At 44.6% G+C, this 22,417-nt stretch overlaps 1 protein-coding gene across 1 annotated transcript in view; it reads right to left on the bottom strand.

Moving 5' to 3' along the window:
- LOC115547460 (nucleolar protein 4-like) overlaps positions 1–22,417 on the bottom strand; it is a 72,777-nt gene that overhangs the window by 33,341 nt on the left and 17,019 nt on the right. The window contains exons 4-5 of the mRNA XM_030361689.1: positions 22,201–22,310; positions 1,027–1,147 (exon numbers count right to left, since the gene is read on the bottom strand). Coding sequence (XP_030217549.1) covers positions 1,027–1,147; positions 22,201–22,310 — 231 coding nt within the window. The remainder of the gene's footprint in view (positions 1–1,026; positions 1,148–22,200; positions 22,311–22,417) is intronic.

Below are 22,417 nucleotides of genomic sequence, written 5' to 3'. Positions count from 1 at the left end.
AAAATATATAAATTACAAGTATTTTATTTATTTAAAAATGATTTTATTGAGTGTTAGAATCGTTCCATAGCAACAGCAGCGCTCTGCAATTCATCAATAACAGCTCGTAGAACACCATAATTGTCAAATCAGAATAGAGTATGCAACGAAGCCAAGTAATGATAGTGGTCAACATGTACCATGTTTTATATATACCTCTAATAAATACTCAGTGGTATGCAGTAGTGGATAAACTGTGTGGTACCCAGCTGCCTACCAGCTGAGCGTATGTTAGCGGATATGGTGTCTGACACACACACACACACACACACACACACACACACACACACACACACACACACACACACACACACACACACACACACACACACACACACACACACACACACACACACACACACACACACACACCTCATGCCAGTTTGGTTCACCAGCCCTCTTCCCTCCCCCCTCACCCTCTCTGTCTCTCTCTCTAACCAGTCTGCTCTCCCTGTACTTTACTTCCACACCGTCAGCCCCTACACTTCCCCCTCTCCAGTTTCTATACCTGATGGTAAAAGGAAACAAATTAAAAGCAGCATGGAGTGAGAGACATTAAAGAACAGAGAGGGAGGGAGAGAGTGAGCGAGACGTTGAGCGAGAGATGGATGAGTTAAAGAGAACTGCTGGAACATCTCTTGCCTGGTTCTTTAATGTCCCGCGCGCGGGCGCGGTTGACACACACACACAGAACGAGAGTGAGGAACAACACCCACAACAGTACAGTAAGACTTTCTTCAAAGATGCTGTTGGTCCTTCTTACAGCAGGAATCAATCTGAGTGAGTGAGTGTGTGAGTGGTGAGGAATGTATGGAAGGTCCAAATCGAGACAGAAATTCAACCAAACATTCATTCGTCCACCATCGAAATGAATGCTTTTCCCAAAAAGTAATTATTGGAGGAGAACCCATCAGAAGATAAAAGTCAAACAATGAGCCCCAGCCTTTGGCTCAGAAGGACGGGGCGGTGTCTGTGTTTGCCTCCTACCGTCCTCGTCTTTGCTGTGTGCGCGATGGGGACTGTGGCTCATCCTGTCTGCTGGCCCCGGGTCGGCCGCAAGCCACGTGGACTCACTCATCTCGTCCTCACTGCTTAGCAAGCTGTCATCCTGGAGGACAGAGACAGAGACAGAGACAGAGAGAGAGAGAGAGAGAGAGAGAGAGAGAGAGATTTGAATTGCAGCAGAAAAAGTGAAACACCCTAATGCCAAGTGTGTTTGTTTGCCAGCTTGTGACATATAATATTGAACAGCCAACAGGTGTAGCTAGGTACAGTGTAGAGTTCATCAGTGTGGCTGTGTGATTTGGAACAGGTACAAATCGAACATGACACGCTACCCAGCGACGAGCATCGCTGGAGGCTATGCTCCAAGCAGCCACACACACACACACTAGTGCACACATACACACACACACAGCGTTTCAGGGAATATACGCACACACACACACACACATACACACACACACACACACACACACACACATACCGCATTACGAGGAAAACACACACGCGCACACTAGTGCACACATACACACACACACACACAGCGTTTCAGGGAATATACACACACACACACACACACACATACACACACATTACGGGGAACACACACACACACACACACACACACACACACACACACACACACATTACAGGGAATACACACACACACACACACCTTGACAAACCAGATTGCACCCTTTCTTCGCTCACAAACTAAATTATATTAGAATCAAACTATCACCCTTTGACTCTCTGAATTTTCCTCTGCTTAATATTGGACAAAGAGACACTCTGCTGCGGCTTGAAGTGGGAAGATAGGATTCATGTGTTTATTAACTACCTTAAGACAGACTATGGGATCATGGAACAGGTGTTTTTTTATTAAACATAAAACAAGCTGTTTCACTGAAGAAGAAGAAAACAACCGAAAACAACCTGAAAATCTAAAAAGTCAACCATCTGAATAAAGACACACAAAAGAGAGATCCAGAATGCACAAAGAAGGCTCTCTAGCATCCAAAGAGTCTGGCACTTTGAGTAATAATGTCCAGAGTACTATAGCTACCATTAGCCTGCACCACAAAAACATCAATCTCCTACGGACACACACTACACGTACGGAGTCTTGTGCAGAACAAATCAGACGAGAATAAGAATTTGCAGATGAGGTATATCTGCAAGGTCTACGTGAGGAGAATAGCCATAAGCATTCAGAGACCCTTGTGACAGAATACTGCATACAAACGATGTATGCACAGCATACATGCGCATGAATCTATATGCGTGTGATTGTGTGGATGTGTGTGTACATGTGTGGGCTTGAATGTACGTTATTAATGCTTTCAGTTGGATTATGATTAAATCAACACACTGTATGAAAGCAGGTTTGGTAGAAAGTGTAAAAAGGTCCTTAAGGATCAAGATGAAAAATATTAAAATAGACGGCCTCGTCATGGTATATTAAACACTGTGATGTAGAGTTTAATCAACCCATGCAGAACCATTAAGCCGCTTCACACACGGGAAATATAAATTAACTTCTCCATCTGAAGGTAAATAACGCAATACTGTCGTAGACCCTTGAGTAGAAATGGTCTCGTGTAAGTGGCCTTTCAGTTAACATAAAGATATGCTAGTGAACTGAAGAACATACAGTAGTGTAGAAAGAATTAAGCAAAACAGAACCAAAGTCCCAGAATCGAATAGTGTCTTGCTTTACTATCCTCTTAATTTCACACTCATCCTCCACTGTCAAGCACATTTTTGCCTTTTCAATTTTCATACAATCTCAAAAACTTAAGAGCTGTTAGCATGCAGCTCTTTGTCAAGGGTTGGGGCAGCTCACTGAAAAGGGGGAAAGAAAGGATTGCATTGAAGACACGCAGAGAATTATCAACTAGAGCTACAGCTGCTCTCATGAACATGTTTGAAAGGACGCCCAGAAGAGCTCAGACCGAAGGGCTGGATCAGCTTCAACTTCATCATCACCTATCCATAGAATGACTCTGCATCACTGGTCTAACCCATCTATAGAAGGAGTCCACATCACTGGTTATAACATATAGAAGGACTCCAGATCACTGGTTATAACCTTCCACATCACTGGTTATAACCTATCTATAGAAGGACTCCACATCACTGGTTATAACCTATAGAAGGACTCCACATCACTGGTTATAACATATAGAAGGACTCCAGATCACTGGTTATAACCTTCCACATCACTGGTTATAACCTATTTATAGAAGGACTCCACATCACTGGTTATAACCTATAGAAGGACTCCACATCACTGGTTATAACATATAGAAGGACTCCACATCACTGGTCCAACCCATCTATATAAGTTATTCTATAGAATATGTTTTTATTAAATATACTCCAAACTCAGATAATAGTTTGGTATGTAAAGCTACCTGGCTGGTGTGGGTAGTTTAAATCTATCTCTTTTTGGGACTCATTGAGCTTATATCCATTCACACAGTAGTCTCCCACTTAAATAAATATAATACATGAGGTTTGAAACCACAGTTATTGTAAATTCATACTCAATTGTTGAGTAACTAAAATTAAACACAAATTGTGCCGTCACTGGAGTGAAAAAAACAAATGTGTAGTAACCCAAATGAAACACTTAATTATGTTGTAAATATTTCAAAGAAGGCACAGCAGCAACTCGTCTCCGCGAAACTTTATGAACGCTGCGTTGAATTGCTCTGGGATTTTGGTTTGGGACCGAGCTGTGCACGTTCTTCAGTGGATACTTAAAGGGAAGTGTTTTGCTCTGGCTAGAGGCTCAAAGTGCTCCTCTGATCCTAGGGTGGCCATTAGATCAAAGTGCTCTGGAGCATCGCATTCTTCATTAAACGGAAAAGCATCCGCGCAAAAGCAGCTCGAATACGGCCACAGCCGGCCTCCCCTGTCAATGTTTCACCCATCGTTCCTCCATCATCATACCCTCTCTTTTTATTTTCACTCTCACCCTTTTATTATTTGATTCTCCCCTCTTACAGTCCGCCCCCTCTCCTCTCCTCTCCTCCTCCCCTAGCCCGGCCCTCTACTCCTCTACTCCTCTCCTCCTCCCCTAGCCCGGCCCTCTACTCCTCTACTCCTCTCCTCCTCCCCTAGCCCGGCCCTCTACTCCTCTACTCCTCTACTCCTCTCCTCCTCCCCTAGCCCGGCCCTCTCCTCCTCTACCCCTCTACTCCTCTACCCCTCTACTCCTCTACTCCTCTACTCCTCTACTCCTCTCCTCCTCCCCTAGCCCGGCCCTCTACTCCTCTACTCCTCCCCTAGCCCGGCCCTCTCCTCCTCTACCCCTCTACTCCTCTACTCCTCTACTCCTCTACTCCTCTACCCCTCTACTCCTCTACTCCTCTACTCCTCCCCTAGCCCGGCCCTCTACTCCTCTACTCCTCTACTACTCCCCTAGCCCGGCCCTCTACTCCTCTACTCCTCTACTTCTCTACTCCTCTACTCCTCTACTACTCCCCTAGCCCGGCCCTCTACTCCTCTACCCCTCTACTCCTCTACTCCTCTACTCCTCTACTCCTCCCCTAGCCCGGCCCTCTCCTCCTCTACCCCTCTACTCCTCTACTCCTCTACCCCTCTACTCCTCTACTCCTCTACTCCTCCCCTAGCCCGGCCCTCTACTCCTCTACTCCTCTACCCCTCTACTACTCCCCTAGCCCGGCCCTCTACTCCTCTACTCCTCTACTCCTCTACTCCTCTACTCCTCTACTACTCCCCTAGCCCGGCCCTCTACTCCTCTACTCCTCTACTCCTCCCCTAGCCAGTCAGGTAGGCCAGGGGGTACTAGGAGGGGGCCTGTGTGGCTCACCGTCTCAGTAGGAAGGCCGCCCCCGTCCGCCTGTACAGGAGCCCCCTCAGCAGCGCCTAACTCCCAAGGAGGAGTCGGAGCGCATTCACTACGTCGTCCCTCGGCTTGTGCTCCATCCCTTTTCCGTGTTTTAGGTTTTCCCTCGGCCTCCCTCCGGGGAAGCGGGACACGGTGGAGTTTAAGCGCCCGTCCCCCGCCCTCGTATTCATCATTAACCAGTAGGTGTGGAGGACCCGGTGCTGTGCCAGTGGGGCGGGCTCGGACCTGGTCTAACTGGTTGGGCCCACACGGTCAGGTATCCGCTGATCTGCAGGGTGTGCATGTTTCTCCCCCCCCCCCCTCCGTGTCGGAGGAAAGCGCTGTGTAAACCTAACGTGCGCCCATGTGCTCTTCATGCGACATGCAAATCATGTTGACGAGACGCTCCTATGGAAATGGATAGTTCGGAGGGAGGATATGCCTGTGGCTGTGTTTCTGTAGGTGGAGGTAGACATACATGATGAGACTACATTGTATTCTATTGCGTTTTGTTCCTATAGGTTACATACAATAATTGATGTGTGCTTCTATAGGTTCTACACATTAATTACAATGCAATACATGTGCATGTGTTTCTATAGTTTACGCACACATTAGACAACATTGAAATATATAGCGGTTGTTTCTATCGTTTAAATTCATTCGACTACATTGCATTATATTGCATGCGTTTATACAAGTAACATACCAGTACTTGTGTTTCTATTGGTGACTTACATAAGACTATATTACATGACCCGTGCATGTGTTTCTATAGGTTACATGTATTACATTACATGTGTTGTAGTAGACATACATTAGACTACATTAATTTGTTTCTATAAGTTGTTAGACATACATTAGAATGCATTACGTTACATTAAATGTGTTTCTATAGTTTGTTTTAGACATACATTAATTAGACCACATTAAAAGTGTTTCTATCGGTTGTTTTAGAAATACCTTAGACCACATTAAATGTGTTTCTATAGGTTGTTGTAGACATTCATTAGGCTCCATTAGGTTACATTAAATGTGCTTCTATAGGTTGTTGTAGACATACATTAGAGACTACATTACATTACAGGGTGGGTGTGACTTCCCAGAGCAGCGAGGCCGGATCTGAACATGTGGCGTTGCCGGTGTAATCTAGTTAGAAACCGGACAGGCGGAAGAAGAGAGTTTCTGTGTGCACTGCTCCGTCCCTCTCATCGTCTCCTCCTCCACACTCTCTTATTGCATCTTCCCCAGCCCCCTCAGCCACTTCCTTCACCCCTGCGTCTGCTGTCTCCTTTCAGACCACATCTACTGTACGCTTCATCTTGCCTCCAGTCTCTCCATCTGTCCCAGCGATGCGTCCCTGGCCACCATTATCCTTTAAAGGGACATTTTTAGATGCACTGAATAGAACTGGCTTTTAATTTAATGCAATAGCTGACATTTTAGGACGGAAATTATAGACCTACGCCAAATAGGAGGGTGTCCGTTATGAGGAAAGTATGTCCAAAAATGTCATGCTATCATAGAACAGATTACCGTGTAATCCGCACATTATCCATATTTATACATATAATCGTCTCTGTCCCCTCTCATAAGCCTCCCGTGTTTATTGGTTCCCGTGGAGACAAATTAAGAGAGTCTGGCCACAGAAAGTTGATAGATTTGTGTGACACACATCCCAGGGATCCCCATTGGCTGAGTGTGAGCGAGGGAGACAGGAGAGGAGACGCAGCAGCGGCACATTACTCACGATCCCTAACATAATCTACAACATGGTCACCACCAAGAACGCCCTCCCAGCCACCCAGGAATACAGCAGGGGCACCGTATGGAGGCATGAGCCCAGCGTCCAGACATCTTCCTTCCTCAACAGAACGCAGAGTAAAAACAAACAGGGAAACAGAGGTGAGGTCTATTGATAAGGGGGGAGGCAGAGCAGGGACAAGCGTGATCTCACACACACACACACACACACACACACACACACACACACACACACACACACACACACACACACACACACACACACACACACACACACACACACACACACACACACACACACAGCCGATAATCACTGAAGGCTATGGAGCACTGCAGAATATTGATTTCTGAAATAAAAAAAAATAGCGGTGAGGGAGGAGGGGTATCACAACAGTAACACGTACACACAACCACACCTACACACACAACCCTCATGTAGTACCCGCTGGAAGCATCCAAACAAAATGCATGATTTGGCCCCTGAGAACCATTCGACTACATATTGAATACAGACAAGACGGACTGACACGCGGACAGAGGGGCTTGCTGATAGGCCGAGAGAGACAGAGAGAGACGGCGTAAAGGAAGACAGCCAAACAGACAGTTTGACAGACAGGTCGCTGAATACGCCTTGATAGACAAAGATGATAAACAGGGTGGCCAAAATTGTAAAAAATGACATTGGATAATTTATATTGAATAAGCGTGTGTGATGATACGTAACGGGGCCCATTCAATTTGAGCTCTAGATTTGGTCATCTTCCCGGGCCTCTGCATGGAGAAGTTGGGAAACTTTTGGACTAAATCACCCATTGATCTCCAGTTAAGACGGATTACAGACACAGCCAGGCAGTTAGACTGATGGCTGGGAAGGGAGACAGATTTGTCTGTGTCTCAGGTTATAAAAAGCCTCATACGCGACCCAGGCTATAATCAATAGGCACTGACCTTCGCTGATCACAGAGGGAGGCAGAGAGGGAGGGGGGGGGGGGGGGGGGGGGGGGGGGTAAAGAGTGTGAAGAACAGAAAATGGATGAAATGTGGGACATTGAGAGAAGGCTATATATCAAAAGGAATGATGTAAAAGGAAGCAAATCAGACATGAAATTAAATGGTAGCAGGGGAGGTTAACTCTTGGCACGTGTCCACAGTGGACCCCGCCCGACACCACTCTCTTGAAAGTGGGATTAGCCTGTGAGTTGTTACCCGTACCATTATCGGAAGCCACAAATTGACTACTGCTATTACATCTCTGTTATGCTACCTGTTTATACTTAGTTTATTCTCATTCTCAATCTGACTTTAACAGAGTAGATTCATTAGCAGGGCCGGTCAAAACGTCAAAGAGTCGTACTTTAAATGAAAATATAAAAATGTCATACCAAAGACTTTGTGCTGTTAGCACAAAAATGTCCCAAAGAATACATTCTCACCGTAAAGAGACCCAAATTAGTTTTGTCAGCATGAATGACTACCAGGAAAGAATGAAGAAACATCCTCAGATTGTCTCTGAGGATATTCTCTTAAAAGGTCCCATGGCATGCCACCAGAGGTGCGTTCAAGTTCAGCGAACATAGGCGAACGTTCGCAACGAACGCGTTGACATTAAACAATTAATTTTGAACGATTTTTGAACACCATTCTAAACAAACTGTGAACGAAAAAAATGGATACGAAGGCCATGGTATGAGCGGCAGCCTCCATGTTAATGGAAGAGTTTACAGAAGAGGGTTTGCAAGTGGTCGACCTCGTTGAAAGCCTACTGCAGACAACCAGTACGGAAAATTCAAGAATAGAGGGCTACGTCACCGAAGTTGTACCCACTTACTGCGATATAACGTTCAAATCGCATTTTAGGATGCAAAAGACAACAGTTGAAGTAAGGGTGTAGATAGGCTATATGAAACGTTTTATCTATTGCTTTCTGTGTAGGAAAGGAGTAAATGATTCCAATATAGTTTAGTTTAATGCCATGGCAACAAATGTCACGTAGCCGAAGAGAGCACCGCGATCCATCTCTGTTTGTGGAGAACTACCTCTTCAGACAGTTTGCCTATGTTCGTAAACGTTTGCTTGCTTATGTTCGTTTAACGGAAAATGTTTAAAATCGTTCGCAAACGTTCGCCTATGTTTGCGATTCTGAACGCACCTCTGGTGTGGTGTGATTAGGCGCTACAAGCCGGAAATCTGCCCCTTATGACATCACAGGTGGGCGTGTCCACCTAGATGTGTGACGGATAGATGAGCAACGTTTGCTACAGTCCACTGGGTAGGCTGGTAGACTGATCTATCCAGCACACATCTAGGTGGACACGCCCACCCATGATGTCATAAGGGGCAGATATCGAAAACGGCTTGTACCGGCTAATCACACCACACCTTGTGGCATGCCATGGGACCTTTAAGGACAGGAAGTTAATCCTGAAGCTCTGTTGAACAGGAATGTATCTTAAGGGCAGGTAGTTTTCTTTGGGACACAAAGTTAATCCTGACACTCTGTAGGACAGGTCCTCTCTTTAGAACAGGAAGTTAATCCTGAAGCTCTGTAGGACAGGAAGTTCTCTGAAGGACAGCAGGTTAATCCTGAAGCTTTGATGGACAGGAAGTTCTCTTAAGGACAGGAAGTTAAAACTGACGGTCTGTAGGAGACGAAGTTCTCTTTAGGACAGGAAGTTAATTCTGATGCTCTGTAGGACAGGAAGTTCTTTGTAGGACAGGAAGTTAATCATGAAGCTTTGTTGGACAGGAAGTTCTCTTAAGGACAGGAAGTTAATACTGACTCTCTAGGACATGAAGTTCCCCCTGACGTGCTGTAGGATAGGAAGTTTGTAGTAGGACAGGAAGTTAATCCTGCAGCGTTGTTGGACAGGAGGTTCTCTTAAGGACAGGAAGTTTATACTGACTCTGTAGGACATTTAGTTCCCCCTGTAGGATAGGAAGTTTGTAGTAGGAGAGGACGTTCATCGTGTCTAAATGTGAGACAGGAAGTTAATACTGGAGCTCTCTAGGACAGGAATATGTCTTTAGGACATGAAGTTTATTGTCGGACAGGAAGTTTATCCTGAAGCTCTTTAGGGCAGGGAGTTCACCCTGGCTCACAGGACATTAATTCTGACTTTCTATAGGATAGGTGCTGTGCGCATAAACCACAGCATCATCAAAAAATTAAATCAGACCTCCAAACTTGCAGCATAATAAACTTTCGCTCTGCTCAGACCACAGACAGAACCAAAGACAGAGCAGCACAAAAATGTTAGTTAGAGACAGCAAACAAAAATGGGAGTGATAAAGAGAAAATGAAATAAAACAAAATTGAGAAAAGGAAGAATATACAAGACTAAAAAGAATGATCGAAACAAAGGACAAATCTATTTAACGTATAGTATTTTTGAAACATATGCAAATCATAATACAGCTGACGGCTATTAATTAAAAGAGTAACAGAAAAATAAAGATACAACGACAGATAGAAGGCATCACTATTCATCTCCACAGCAACTGACCTTGTCTTTATTTTAGATACGCACACTGCCCTGTGTGTGTGTGTGTGTGTGTGTGTGTGTGTGTGTGTGTGTGTGTGTGTGTGTGTGTGTGTGTGTGTGTGTGTGTGTGTGTGTGTGTGTGTGTGTGTGTGTGTGATCATGTGATGTCCTCACAAGAGCACTCATTCAAACACCATGTGCGCAGTTGCTTGCGTATGTGTATGCGTACATGCGAGACTGTATGTGAGACTGCTCTCACACATTTTGTCTTCACTATGATAATCCACTGGATGATCTTCTGCAGCCGTAGCCTGCCTGAAAAGCGATGGGAGGCAGAACAGGAAGGCTCTGTGTTTCAGAGGTGTTTCAGAGCAAAGAAAAAAATGAATCTTCATGCGGGTTGCACAGTGCAAAACTACTGCAGAAGTTGACTTTCTCTCGTGGGACTATAATGACTCCCCCTGAAGAGGATTTGCAGCGAGACCCCCATCAAGTAGACATCGCATTGAAGTTGTCTCCTGATACTAGTGGGCTGGTTAACATTAGCCGCCGGTGTTTAATATACAGCACTGTATTCAAAGATGCCAGAAAAACAATGTTATTTCATGTCAAATGTAATGGCCGTAGGTCTGTTAGCGGCCGTTTAAGAACCAACAAATCCCCAGATGTTTGGTAGGCGCCGAGATCTCAGATCGTCTGGCATCATGTGTCTCCTCTCTCCCTCGACAGAGCCAATATATGATAACTTGTTCCACGCATGTAGGTCCTGTTTCTTCACCTTGTTCTTGGATCCGGTTTCCATCACCAAGCTTACCGCTAGCATTCTGTACGCAGGTAAATATACGTCTATGTATGAGATGTAAATACCGTTCCACATCTATACCTGATGGACGTCGCCATTACCTGGCTGTCAGACCAAGATCATCACTGACAAACTGTCCACTAGAGAGACACACCGCCCTATAGCTTGACAGGCATGAGCAGCATTGTGCAGGATATAGCAAGCAATTATTTTGTGGATGTAAATCTTTTTAAGCTGTGACTCGGTTCATGTTCAATTATCTTAGGCTTCGGTGTGTGACAGTTTAGCTGCCAATTAGTTAATGGACATGCTGGCTGGCTGGCTGGCTGGTTGCTGGCTGGATTGCAAACTAGTGGGGTTGATTGTCGACTCAATAGATGGACTGTTTTTTAAACAAGGTTTCCCCCTTTACCGACTGCTTTGTGTCCTTTGTCCCTTTTGGTAGGACTAGATGGCACGAAAGGGTTGACAATTGATACTACTTGATAGAGAAATCAAGTGAAATGTAATTGTATTTATGCTTAAGTGTGTTAACCTCAAGGCAAATGTCAATGAAACAAATGTGATTCTTCTATTTTACCTGAAGATTAGAGTTGTGTTGATTTACATTATTTGAATGGATGGAAAAATGTAGTCCGTCTATCAGCAACATCCTACGGTAGCATCCACAGAAAAATGTCTTTGCTTTTTCTCTGCAGATAAACAATGAATATTGTATATAGGATAAGCCCATCAAGTCGACTATGCTCTATAAATTTCACACATCAATATTGTGTAATATCTATAGACCTACTTTCACATGTCTAAGTAAACCTGTAAAACAAAAAGAACGATTTCCTAGAGGTACTGCTGTGTGGTTGTCTAGGTCGATGAGGATGCGTCACACTTTCGCCAAGATACAGCGATTCAATTACACAGGAGGTACGTTTTGCAGATTATAAATAAGAAAATAATCAACATGGGGTTCTCAAGCAAAAGCTTTGTCTTAACAAGGTCAGGGAAATCAGCCAGTGTGCGAAGGAGAGCTTGCTGCAGTGAATGTGAGCTCAGTGTGGTCGTCCCCAAGTTAATCATTCACTCACACACAAACTGGGGTGTGGGGAACATTCTGTTGTAAACGCTTGAATCAACAGCGAGGTTCTTCACTAAGCCATGACACTATAAACTTGCACATATCTCTCGGGCCATAAACGCAAAGTTGAAAAAGACGGGTCGTCGACGACGACCGTCCAATAAGTCAGCCAGCAAACCACTGGTCAACCAGTGAGCCGTTCCTCCAGTTATTTTGGCAGAGCTACAGATTAGCAGAGTGGCCAACAGTTCGAGCCTAGTTTAATCCAGCCATGGCCACAAATCTGCCCCAAGCATGGCGATTAACCTCTTTCTACTACATGAAGCAATCCCAGGAAAACCCAGGGCAGATTACTGCAGGCAAAGGTCATTGGTTGACCAGGCTACTTTCCCAGTTTACCAACACACAGTCCCGCCGGGATCCGGTGTCCCAACATATAGCCCTGCTGGTATACATTGGTCCAACATACAGCCCTGCTGGTATAAATTGGTCACAGTTTGCCAACTTGCAAATATTTTGATGCTCAGTATCTTCTGACTCTAGTAAAACTTGATAAACCCAACCTCATAAGCATATAGGGGGCAGAATATTTCAGGTATTTGACTTTTTGTTGTGTTAGTAGATAGTTACAACGTGCCTCTAATTCTGATTTGAATGTAAAAGGCTGTAAATAATTGTGTGCCTATAAAAATTCAGTGTTACTGCATCTGTGAGCTTCTCTGTATTTGATAATGCAACTGGTGGGATCACGGCGTAAGCAGTTTTCACTGCTTTTTTTTTTTTCCTCGTGTCAAACACCACAGGATGTCCTGTTTGCCAAGAAATAATTGAGTGGATATTCATCCCTGTCTTTTACTCACTGGCCCTCTGCTCGGAGCAGTGCCCATTGCCCCATGCCCAAGAGATAACCAAGTGATGATCCCAGACACAACCAACAGATAACAAAGGGTTGATCCCAGACATAACCAACAGATAACCAAGGGATGATCCCAGACATAACCAACAGATAACCAAGAGATGATCCCAGACATAACCGACAGATAACCAAAGGATGTCCCAGACATAACCAAGAGATAACCAAGTAATGATCCCAGACATAACCAACAGATAACCAAGGGATGTCCCAGACATAACCAAGAGATAACCAAGTGATGATCCCAGACACAACCAACAGATAACCAAGGGATGATCCCAGACATAACCAACAGATAACCAAGGGATGTCCCAGACACAACCGAGAGATAACCAAGTAATGATCCCAGACATAACCAACAGATAACCAAGGGATGATCTCAGACATTACCAACAGATAACCAAGATATGATCCCAGACATAACCAGATAACAAAGGGATGATCCCAGACATAACCAACAGATAACCAAGATATGATCCCAGACATAACCAGATAACAAAGGGATGATCCCAGACATAACCAACAGATAACAAAAGGTTGAACCCAGACATAACCAAGAGATAACCAAGTGGTGATCCAAGACATAAACTAAGTAGTGATCCCAGACATAACCAAGAGATAACCAAGTAGTGATCCCAGACATAACCAAGAGATAACCAAGTAGTGATCCCAGTATTAACCGAGAGATAACCAAGAGATGATCCCAGATATAACCAAGAGATAACCAAGGCAGGATCCCAGACATAACCAATAGATAACCAAGAGAGGATCCCAGACATATCCAAGAGATAACCAATTGGTGATCCCAGACATAAACAAGAGATGAGACAGAGATAAAAAAAAGTCATGAGACAAAGTCAGGACCAAAATAATCTCGGCTCCAGCAGTCCTATTCGGGTGGGGAGAAGCCGAAGAGAAACTTAGCTTGCAGCAACATGATTGGTCAAGACAAATATAAAGCGGAAGACTGTGAAATGGCCCTTTCACGCAGATTTGAGGTAGTCTGCTGTCAGAGTTATGATTCTTCATCTAAAGTCCGATTTGTGAGACTAGGAGCACAATACCATTTTTATTCAAGAAATCCTCAAAATCGATGCTACATTCAATGTACAACAAGAATCATAATCAAAATAGTAGCCTATTAATAAGTATAAGCGTTGGCTAACATAGTTTGGCTAATGACTACTAGGATTCGTAATAACTGAGTGGGCATAAGTCAGAACTCAGACACAGGTTATGCTTTATCAAGGCATCTTCATTCAGCATCAGCATGATGGCATTACAGCGCTTGGCCTGCTGACCGATATTTCACTGATCCGCGGCTGTAGATATGAGTCTGGGTTTCCGGATGTGATCTATGGATGCACTGTCACACGATATGCGTAAGTCATGCTTAAAAAAAAAACTGTAATTCGTTACCGCCGATGTTCTGAAACCAAAAGTAAAGGCAAACCAACTACCACAGTCTGTTGGGTCATCGCCCAAACTGCGAACACCTACTCTCATAGCCTCTAAGTAAACACCATATGATTCACCTTTTTGGTTTGCCGAAGTACACACTTCAACTAACATGGACATGGATCGTCTTTTGGAATCAGTTTAAAATAAAACCTTTTTCTTGTCTCTTCTTTACTCTGCAGCCTGGAGCGGACACAGCAATGATAGCATTTCCTTTCCTTTACCTTAGCCGGCGCTTAAATGCCACAACAGACGATTCAAAACATTATGGTTTATTTATTAATCTGACTTCAAGCTGCGCATTTGGAATAGTTTTTTTGCCTATGGGCCATGGGCTGAGTGTGTGTGTGAGACACAGATAACGTAACATAGAGGAGGGAAAAAGGGAGCGCGCGACGAGATCACTGAAGGGACTCCTTAAATCCAGTGGCTGCACTCTCAACACACAAACACTAGACTATACCTGCCAGGGATCGCTAGCCAACCACAAAAAACAACAGTCATTAAAAACGATGTGGCTCAGTCCTCGGTAAAGATGCATCACAAGTTCATATCGCTGGGGTCTATTTACTACAGATTGAACCATCAGAAAGTCAGTGCCTTGGGCAACATGGCTGAGCACCACAGCAAGCTGTGTCTATAGTTCCCTCTTGCTACAGAGGTAACAGAATCCCTAGCCCTTTCACTATCAGAGCCTCTGATACTGAATACTCTTTCGTTTGCCACATGCATCAGATGAAGACGCACGTCATCTGGGTGTTTGCCCGGTGACAGCGAGACAATGGTTCCACATGTTCATACCTACTTCTTATAGTTGCAGGTGCATCAAAGGTCCTTTAATCCCCTCTCTCGCTGCCTCTGCGGGGTACGGTTTTGTGCATTTATACTTAAAAAGGAGGAAAACATCTGAGAAAGAAGCAAGCCAAGAAACACACAGGGAAGGTGCGATGGTGAACCCACAGGGGGCTTTTCCAAAACGTTGGAGCCCTTATCCATGATAAATCATTTGAAGGAAAACAAGGCTGACTGTGATCTTAAATAAATATATTTAATCATAATACATACTGTACATAGTGTACATAATAACTTTTTTCATGTATTTACCCGAAATAGCTGGCCAATAGAAACCTCAGCACCATGTTATGTACTATAACATTAAATGACAAACGGAAAAGATTGTAAAACTTTGGAATTGGACTAAATGTGGCGTTAGATAGAAAGTGATAGGGATAGAAAGGTGGATCAATAGATTAAATCAACCAGTTTTAATCCAAGCAAGTAAAAACTTTAAAAATTCCCAACTGTTCCCACTACTTTCACGATCACAATAGCCATCTAAATAAAAAAGAGCAGATGCCTTCCAACAGTGTTCTGGATACAGGATTGACCCAAAGAGTCCCCACATGAGAGATACTGTCTACGGTACCAAGAGACACCCATTTCACAACCATAACAATACATTTAACGGGACATAATGGAACAGGGTCAGCAGTACAATTTGGATTCTATGCAATGACGATATGGTGATTGCAACAGCAATAGTTTGTTGCAAGCAAGCTTAATTATAATACATAAGAAGAACCAACTGGCATTTACCACAGTGGAAGATATACTTAAGTTGTATGAAGTCAAAAAGCATTGTATATTAGTAGAACAAAAAGCATATTATACAGTGACTACTGACACTATTAAATCCAAAGGCCATTTTTAAGCATATATTACCGGATGTTAAGGAATTAAACAGCCTTCTCATTATTTAACTAAACAACGAGAAAGCCTGTTTCGTCTTATATTTTTATGCAAATGTTTTGCCAAAACCGAGTCAGCACACTGGAATTCCTGTGTGTGTGTGTGTGTGTGTGTGTGTGTGTGTGTGTGTGTGTGTGTGTGTGTGTGTGTGTGTGTGTGTGTGTGTGTGTGTGTGTGTGTGTGTGTGTGTGTGTGTGTGTGTGTGTGAAAACGGGGAGGGGGGTTGGGGGGGAGCGCTGGCATGCGCCAATTCATGGCACGCGCCAGCGATTGTTCCCCACCATGCCCAGTCAGTCCGCATCCCGCCCACCCGAGCCATCCTCTCCCCACCCCGCCCGCCTACAACAAGCGCACCCAGCAGCACGTGCGCACGCAGATCCTACACATAAACACACAAGGGCGCACACACACACACGCACGCCCCGAGTGGAACGGAACAATGTGCGGTCAGAGGCACACTGGCCTAGTGCACTCTGAATTACACAACATGACTAGGAAGTAGGAATAATAACAGCGAATTCACGGGGGAACAGAGGGGCACTCTCAGCAGGATTGTGTGGCTCTCCGGCTTGCTAGCGCTGTGGCCATGTCCACTTGGTACAGAGAAGGCGGGCGAGGGAGCCCAGTGCCTCCCGATGGAGCCTGTTACTAGCCTAGTGCACATATAATAGATCAACATGACAACTCAATACAAACTGGGTATTTCCCCTCAGGTTGATACGGATCAGGAAAGACGTTTCTAATGTACGACTATAATTTGTATCCCGAAGTGTGCGTTATGGTTTGTCGTATGAATTTGCATCGATAATTAATCTTAACACCTATCAATAGAGCGTCCAGCAGCGCGTCTCATGTATGATTTCACCGCAGGGAACAGAATCGCTTCTTCGCTTCTTTCGTCTCATTCAATTAGTAACATGTAAACAAGATAAACAACGCAGCCAGCATAAATACTCTAAAAGAAAAAAAAACATGAATAGTCCAGTTGCTGATTGGTAAATTAGAAAACGCCTTCTTACCTTCCCGTCAAGATTTTGACCATGAATGTCGGCCGCCTCACGCTTTTAAAATTCCCCCGATGCTATTTTCTTTTCTATTATCTGATATTGATTAAATTTATGTTTTTATTTTTCAAAGAAGCAACATATCCTTCTGTATGGGGAGGCAGCGCGAGCACACGGCAGACCCCCTCAAGATTCTCTCTGGCAACCAGCCCGAAGATGGGGGCGGGGCCAGCGAGACGACGTCACACCCGTGCCAAGAGAGCGAGAGCGAGAGGGGGGTAGAGAGAGAGAGATGCAGGGACTGTAATTGCAACTGTGCTGTACCGTGGGCCATTAAATCCATTTTAAACTGGGATAGGCCGGCTTTGTGGGGGCCACCAACACCCCCACCCCCTCCCATCCTCCTTCAAGCCCACCCTGCCCCTCTCTGCTCTACCCACCCCCTCCTCCCTTTGTTAGCTCAGCCCATGGGACGTTACATTGTTAGCGACCATGCAAATTACACAGAATGGATGCCCGTCCGATGCCACATGCATTGTCCAATCGTTGCAAATGAAAAGACAACACATTTGCCAGAAATTTGGGGGATGAATAGACACAAAAAAGGGTCACAGAATGATGTTTGGCTGCAAACGATAGCCACCAGTAAGGCCTTTGTATTACTGCAGCTACAACATGCTTCATATTGTACAATAAAAAAAATCGTTGGGCCTCCCAGTTTAATCAAAAATCACACAGGGTGGTCTTTTTAATGTGCTGCGGAGTATGGCATGCTGCAGTATCTTTGCCCATGACAAAAATACCGGTTGATGGATTTTGTGAATGAGACATAAATCCACACAACTTTATTTGACCATAGATTTAATCCTGTTCCCTCGAGGGTCCTGATTATGTACAGGATGAGGCAAGATAAGTCAACAGATGAGCTGTAATAAATATGTAGATATTTAAATTGTATATATCTTTGTATAAACACTGTTCGAATACGCACCATCCCTGGTACAGAGAACACACACACCCCTGTTTATAGAGCGAAGAAGTGTGTGTGTGTGTGTGTGTGTGTGTGTGTGTGTGTGTGTGTGTGTGTGTGTGTGTGTGTGTGTGTGTGTGTGTGTGTGTGTGTGTGTGTGTGTGTGTGTGTGTGTGTGTGTGTGTGTGTGTGTGTGTGCTACCGAGCAAGGTATTTGCATGGCAAACCTGCCCCCTACAGGTGAGATTCCTAACTGCACCATCCTGACCCCTGCATTCCTATAGATGGACGCTTTGCTCATGGATGTTTTCACTGATGAATCCATCATCCGTTGTAGTGACAGCCGTCATGGTGGAAGAATCCAGCTTATATTTAGTTGTACAGCATGTTGCTTTAGGATCTCAATATAATTGTAGGATAGGTAAGCATATCTGGTAGTTATCCCTGAGAATTATTTGTTTTACGTTACAAGGCTAAAAAACTACAAACCAAGGGTGGAGGCATGCTTTGGGTTGAATTTGGATTTAAGCAGCTTCAACACGATGGCAACCATGAATTTCAGTATTTCAGACTTCAATGTGCAAACTTGTACAACGAAATTTTGCACCCGCAGTGCAAAAAAAAGCAGTGCAAAATGCAAACACAGACAACCGCAATAGGCAACAATAAATTATTAAATATGCAAATATAAAATATAAGTGTCTCTTTAAAAAAATTACGGTAGGGGGGGGGGGGGGGGGGGGGGGGGGGGGGGGGGGGGGGGGGGGGGGGGGATGTCAGGCATTTAGTAGCCAAAAAGCCCAGGGGAAGAAGGTATTCCTCAGCCTGTTTGAAGCCAACCATTAAAAAGTGTATGGTCGCTGTATGCCATGTATTCATAGTCTATGGTGGCACTCGGATATAGCGCTGGATTGTACTTCTTAGCAAATCCAGTTAACCCTAAATGCTGCCTAAATGTCACTTTGTGATCCAAATACAATGGCTGTTTCCAAGAAAATGTAATGCAATCGTTTTAAATTCAATCCTGAAGGTTCTTCCAACCCCAGTACCTAAGTCACACTTGAACCTGAACCTATTGGGTCAGTCGATCACAGAGAAAAAGATGGGGAACCATAGTTTTGAATGTAACTAGTTCTAATGAATAACTTCCAGGATCCAAACAGGAGCTTACATTTTTGTTCCCGACATCATAGACCCACAGCCCTTTAGGGAGGCGATATCAGAGTCTAATGGAGTCTAATGGAGGTCAAGAAAACACCTATTTAACCATGCTACATGTAGCACTGAAAAACAATAGTCATGCACATCACAGTCATGTGACTGACTCCTATGTTCTAAACCAACAACATGAATATTTAATGTTTGGTCAGGAAAGCTACACACGGTTTTCAACCAATCGCTGAAAATAACAGTTTTTCATGATGGTTATTTTGAGATCAGCTACAAAAACATTAATCTTCAACTGATAATACACACTTGAGATGTTATTCCTGTTAACCTGCTTATCAATGAATATAACCAGACGTGGAAAGGGTTAATTAAATATTGTATTTTTTATTTTCATAAAAATAAAATGCTACACGGTCAAACACCTATCATAGGTAGTCCCTCCAGGTCCCAAACAGTGAGACTACTTGCCTTTCCTGAAGCACTCTAACTTTATCTCTTTTGTTGTAATTATAACAGAGCAACCCCCAACCCAGCTCATTCGTGCACGCACCCGTGCACATGCATACACATCCACACGTTTCTCCCCAAATAATGGAATGAGTTTTCTCGGGAGGAGGTTGCAGCGATATGGGGGCGGGGCATTAATATACATAATGAACCCTCCTCATTCTCTTTTTTTAATTCATTCCAGCCCCCCCACCCCTTCATCTATTCTCCTCCTCTGCCCCCCACCTGCCCCAACCCCCCTACTCCCCCTCCCCCAAGGCCCCATCACGCACACGCACACGCAGACACACACACACACACACACACACACAATTCGATGCACAAAATCACAATCTGCCCCTCCTGCCCCCGATCTCCCTAAAGAAGGAAGCATCCTGGGTAATTTCCACCTGCTCCAGGAGGTTTAAGTGGAGGAGAGAGAGGCAGTGATGGGTGTTAATGGTGTCTTCCAACACATGTTACTCTCTCTTCCCTTCTGCCTCTCTTTCACTCTCCCTCTCCCTCATAGTTATCCCTCCCAAGAATGACTCTCTCCACGTCTCACAAAACCGCCCAACACTAAACCTCTGCTACACCAGGGAGACTGTACAGTACCTCAGGCGATGAGGGACTGCATCATTTGAGTTCTAAAACCAACAGCATGAGCTTCTGCTTGTGTAAGGATCCACTGAAGGCGTGCCATAGCTGTCATATATAAACCACAGCGAGGCGCGGCATCGATACCCACTCTGCTGAGGTTGCTGTTCTAATCCTGTGTGTTTCGGGCTATCTGATCTACTGCATGGCCAGCCTTTTCTGTTGCCTGGGCTTTGGCTCGTGGACATTGACTGCTGTCTCCGATGAGACAAGGTCCGGTTATTTTTTTGGATCAGGTAATCATCAGGAATAGATCTGACCGGACACACTGAATGATGGTCATGTGACCCACAATGCACCTGTGATAAAGTGACTGATGAGAGGACATTTTTAGATCATCCAAAACACCCAGGTTGGGAACAGAGTGGAGTTTCTTATCTCTGTTAACAGATATCTGCCTATGACTACAGAATCTGTAGGCAACGGTTGAAGACTTTGGTATTAGAAGCACTCAGGTTTACATTTGAAGTCTGTTTGTAGTTTGAGTAGTATTGACCAATCATGTTTGAGCAGGCATTAGTTAAATGCAGGTAAACAGTAGTGTAAAAAAAATCTCGGAATCCATCGTCTATCATCTAACAATGATTAAGCTTTTTATAAGCTTTGATTTCTGTTTTAGGAGATTAGCCAAAATGTCGTCAGGACCAGAAACACATTTCTTTTTAATTGAAAACAACACCATTTGTTGAGTTCAGAAAAGATAATGTATGACAGAATATGGATTCTGACCTGCATCACCTGCGTTTCAGTGATTTCGCAGTGACAGCTAGTAACACCTACGTTCTTTCTATTTACCTTGACAGAAGGAAAGATATTTTTTTTATAAATTCCGCTTTAACACCGAAAATGATAACGAGACACCTGCCAATTAGCCAGAATGGTAATTAGCTCCTGACCTGCCGTCACTAAACTAGAGAAGTTTAACCAGAATGTCATTCCCTAGTGTGTGTGTGTGTGTGTCTATTCTCCGGTAGTAGTGTGTTCCTGTGTGTATATGTATCCGTGTATGCTTCCAATGTGCATGCTATGCACATGTGTATTCACGTGCAAGCCTATATGCGCGCGCGTGCGTGCGCGTGCGTGCGTGCGTGCGTGCGCGCGCGCGTGCGTGCGTGCGTGTGTGTGTGTGTGTGTGTGTGTGTGTGTGATATATATTGGCATTCCAGTGTAAATTGGCACTTCAGTGTCTCCCCCGTCCTCAGCTAATTAACTAGACGCTCAGAGGCCTCGCTTAATTGGAATGAGCCCAACCCTATTCCCCCACTGGTTATCAAGACACCCCCACACACACACTCACACACACACACACGACATGCCATCACTTCCTTGCACATACAAAAGACATATTTTCATTCAGCCCCCCTTTGCAACAACCCATAGACACAAAGAGCTTTAGATTGGCAGTGTGTGTGCGTGGGGGGGGGGGGCTGCTTTGTACAGATACTAGCCATGTTTCCAATGGCATGAAGACAGGTAGGGAGGGGGGGGGGGGTTGATTCATGTGGGGGGGGGGGGGGTGGAGAGAGCAAAAGAGAGAGGTTTGTATTTTTGCACCAATAAACCGCAGCAAATGTGCAAATGTGCAGATATTGACAATCCAGAAAATGATATGGCAATCAGACACCAGACCTGCTCTGTAAGAGATCTCAGGCTTGGGAACCAGAGACCATTCTGGACAAACTACCACACATCGCTCACACTCGTGGTCACAGCAGGAGCGACGGCAGGGGGGGGGGTTGTACTGTACCATGCTGTGGGTTCTGAGGAGCCTACCTTGTCCATGTTGCTCCCACACTGTAGCTCCATGTGTTTCAGGTAGGCTGTGGTCAGCGGCATGTTGTAGTCGATCATGTCCGGAGCGAGGGACGTCGGCCGGTCGTTCTCTGGTGGAGACAGGGGAGGAGGATTTTATATAAAGTGGTTGACGTTGCACCGGGGCAGGTGAGTACTGTTTTAAGGTGTTTGCACAGTGCCCAGACAAACACTAACA

Source organism: Gadus morhua, chromosome 7, assembly GCF_902167405.1.
Source record: "Gadus morhua chromosome 7, gadMor3.0, whole genome shotgun sequence".
Taxonomy (NCBI): Eukaryota; Metazoa; Chordata; class Actinopteri; order Gadiformes; family Gadidae; genus Gadus; species Gadus morhua.
The sequence above is the reverse complement of the archived record's forward strand: the minus strand, read 5'-3'. Positions and strand labels throughout refer to the sequence as shown.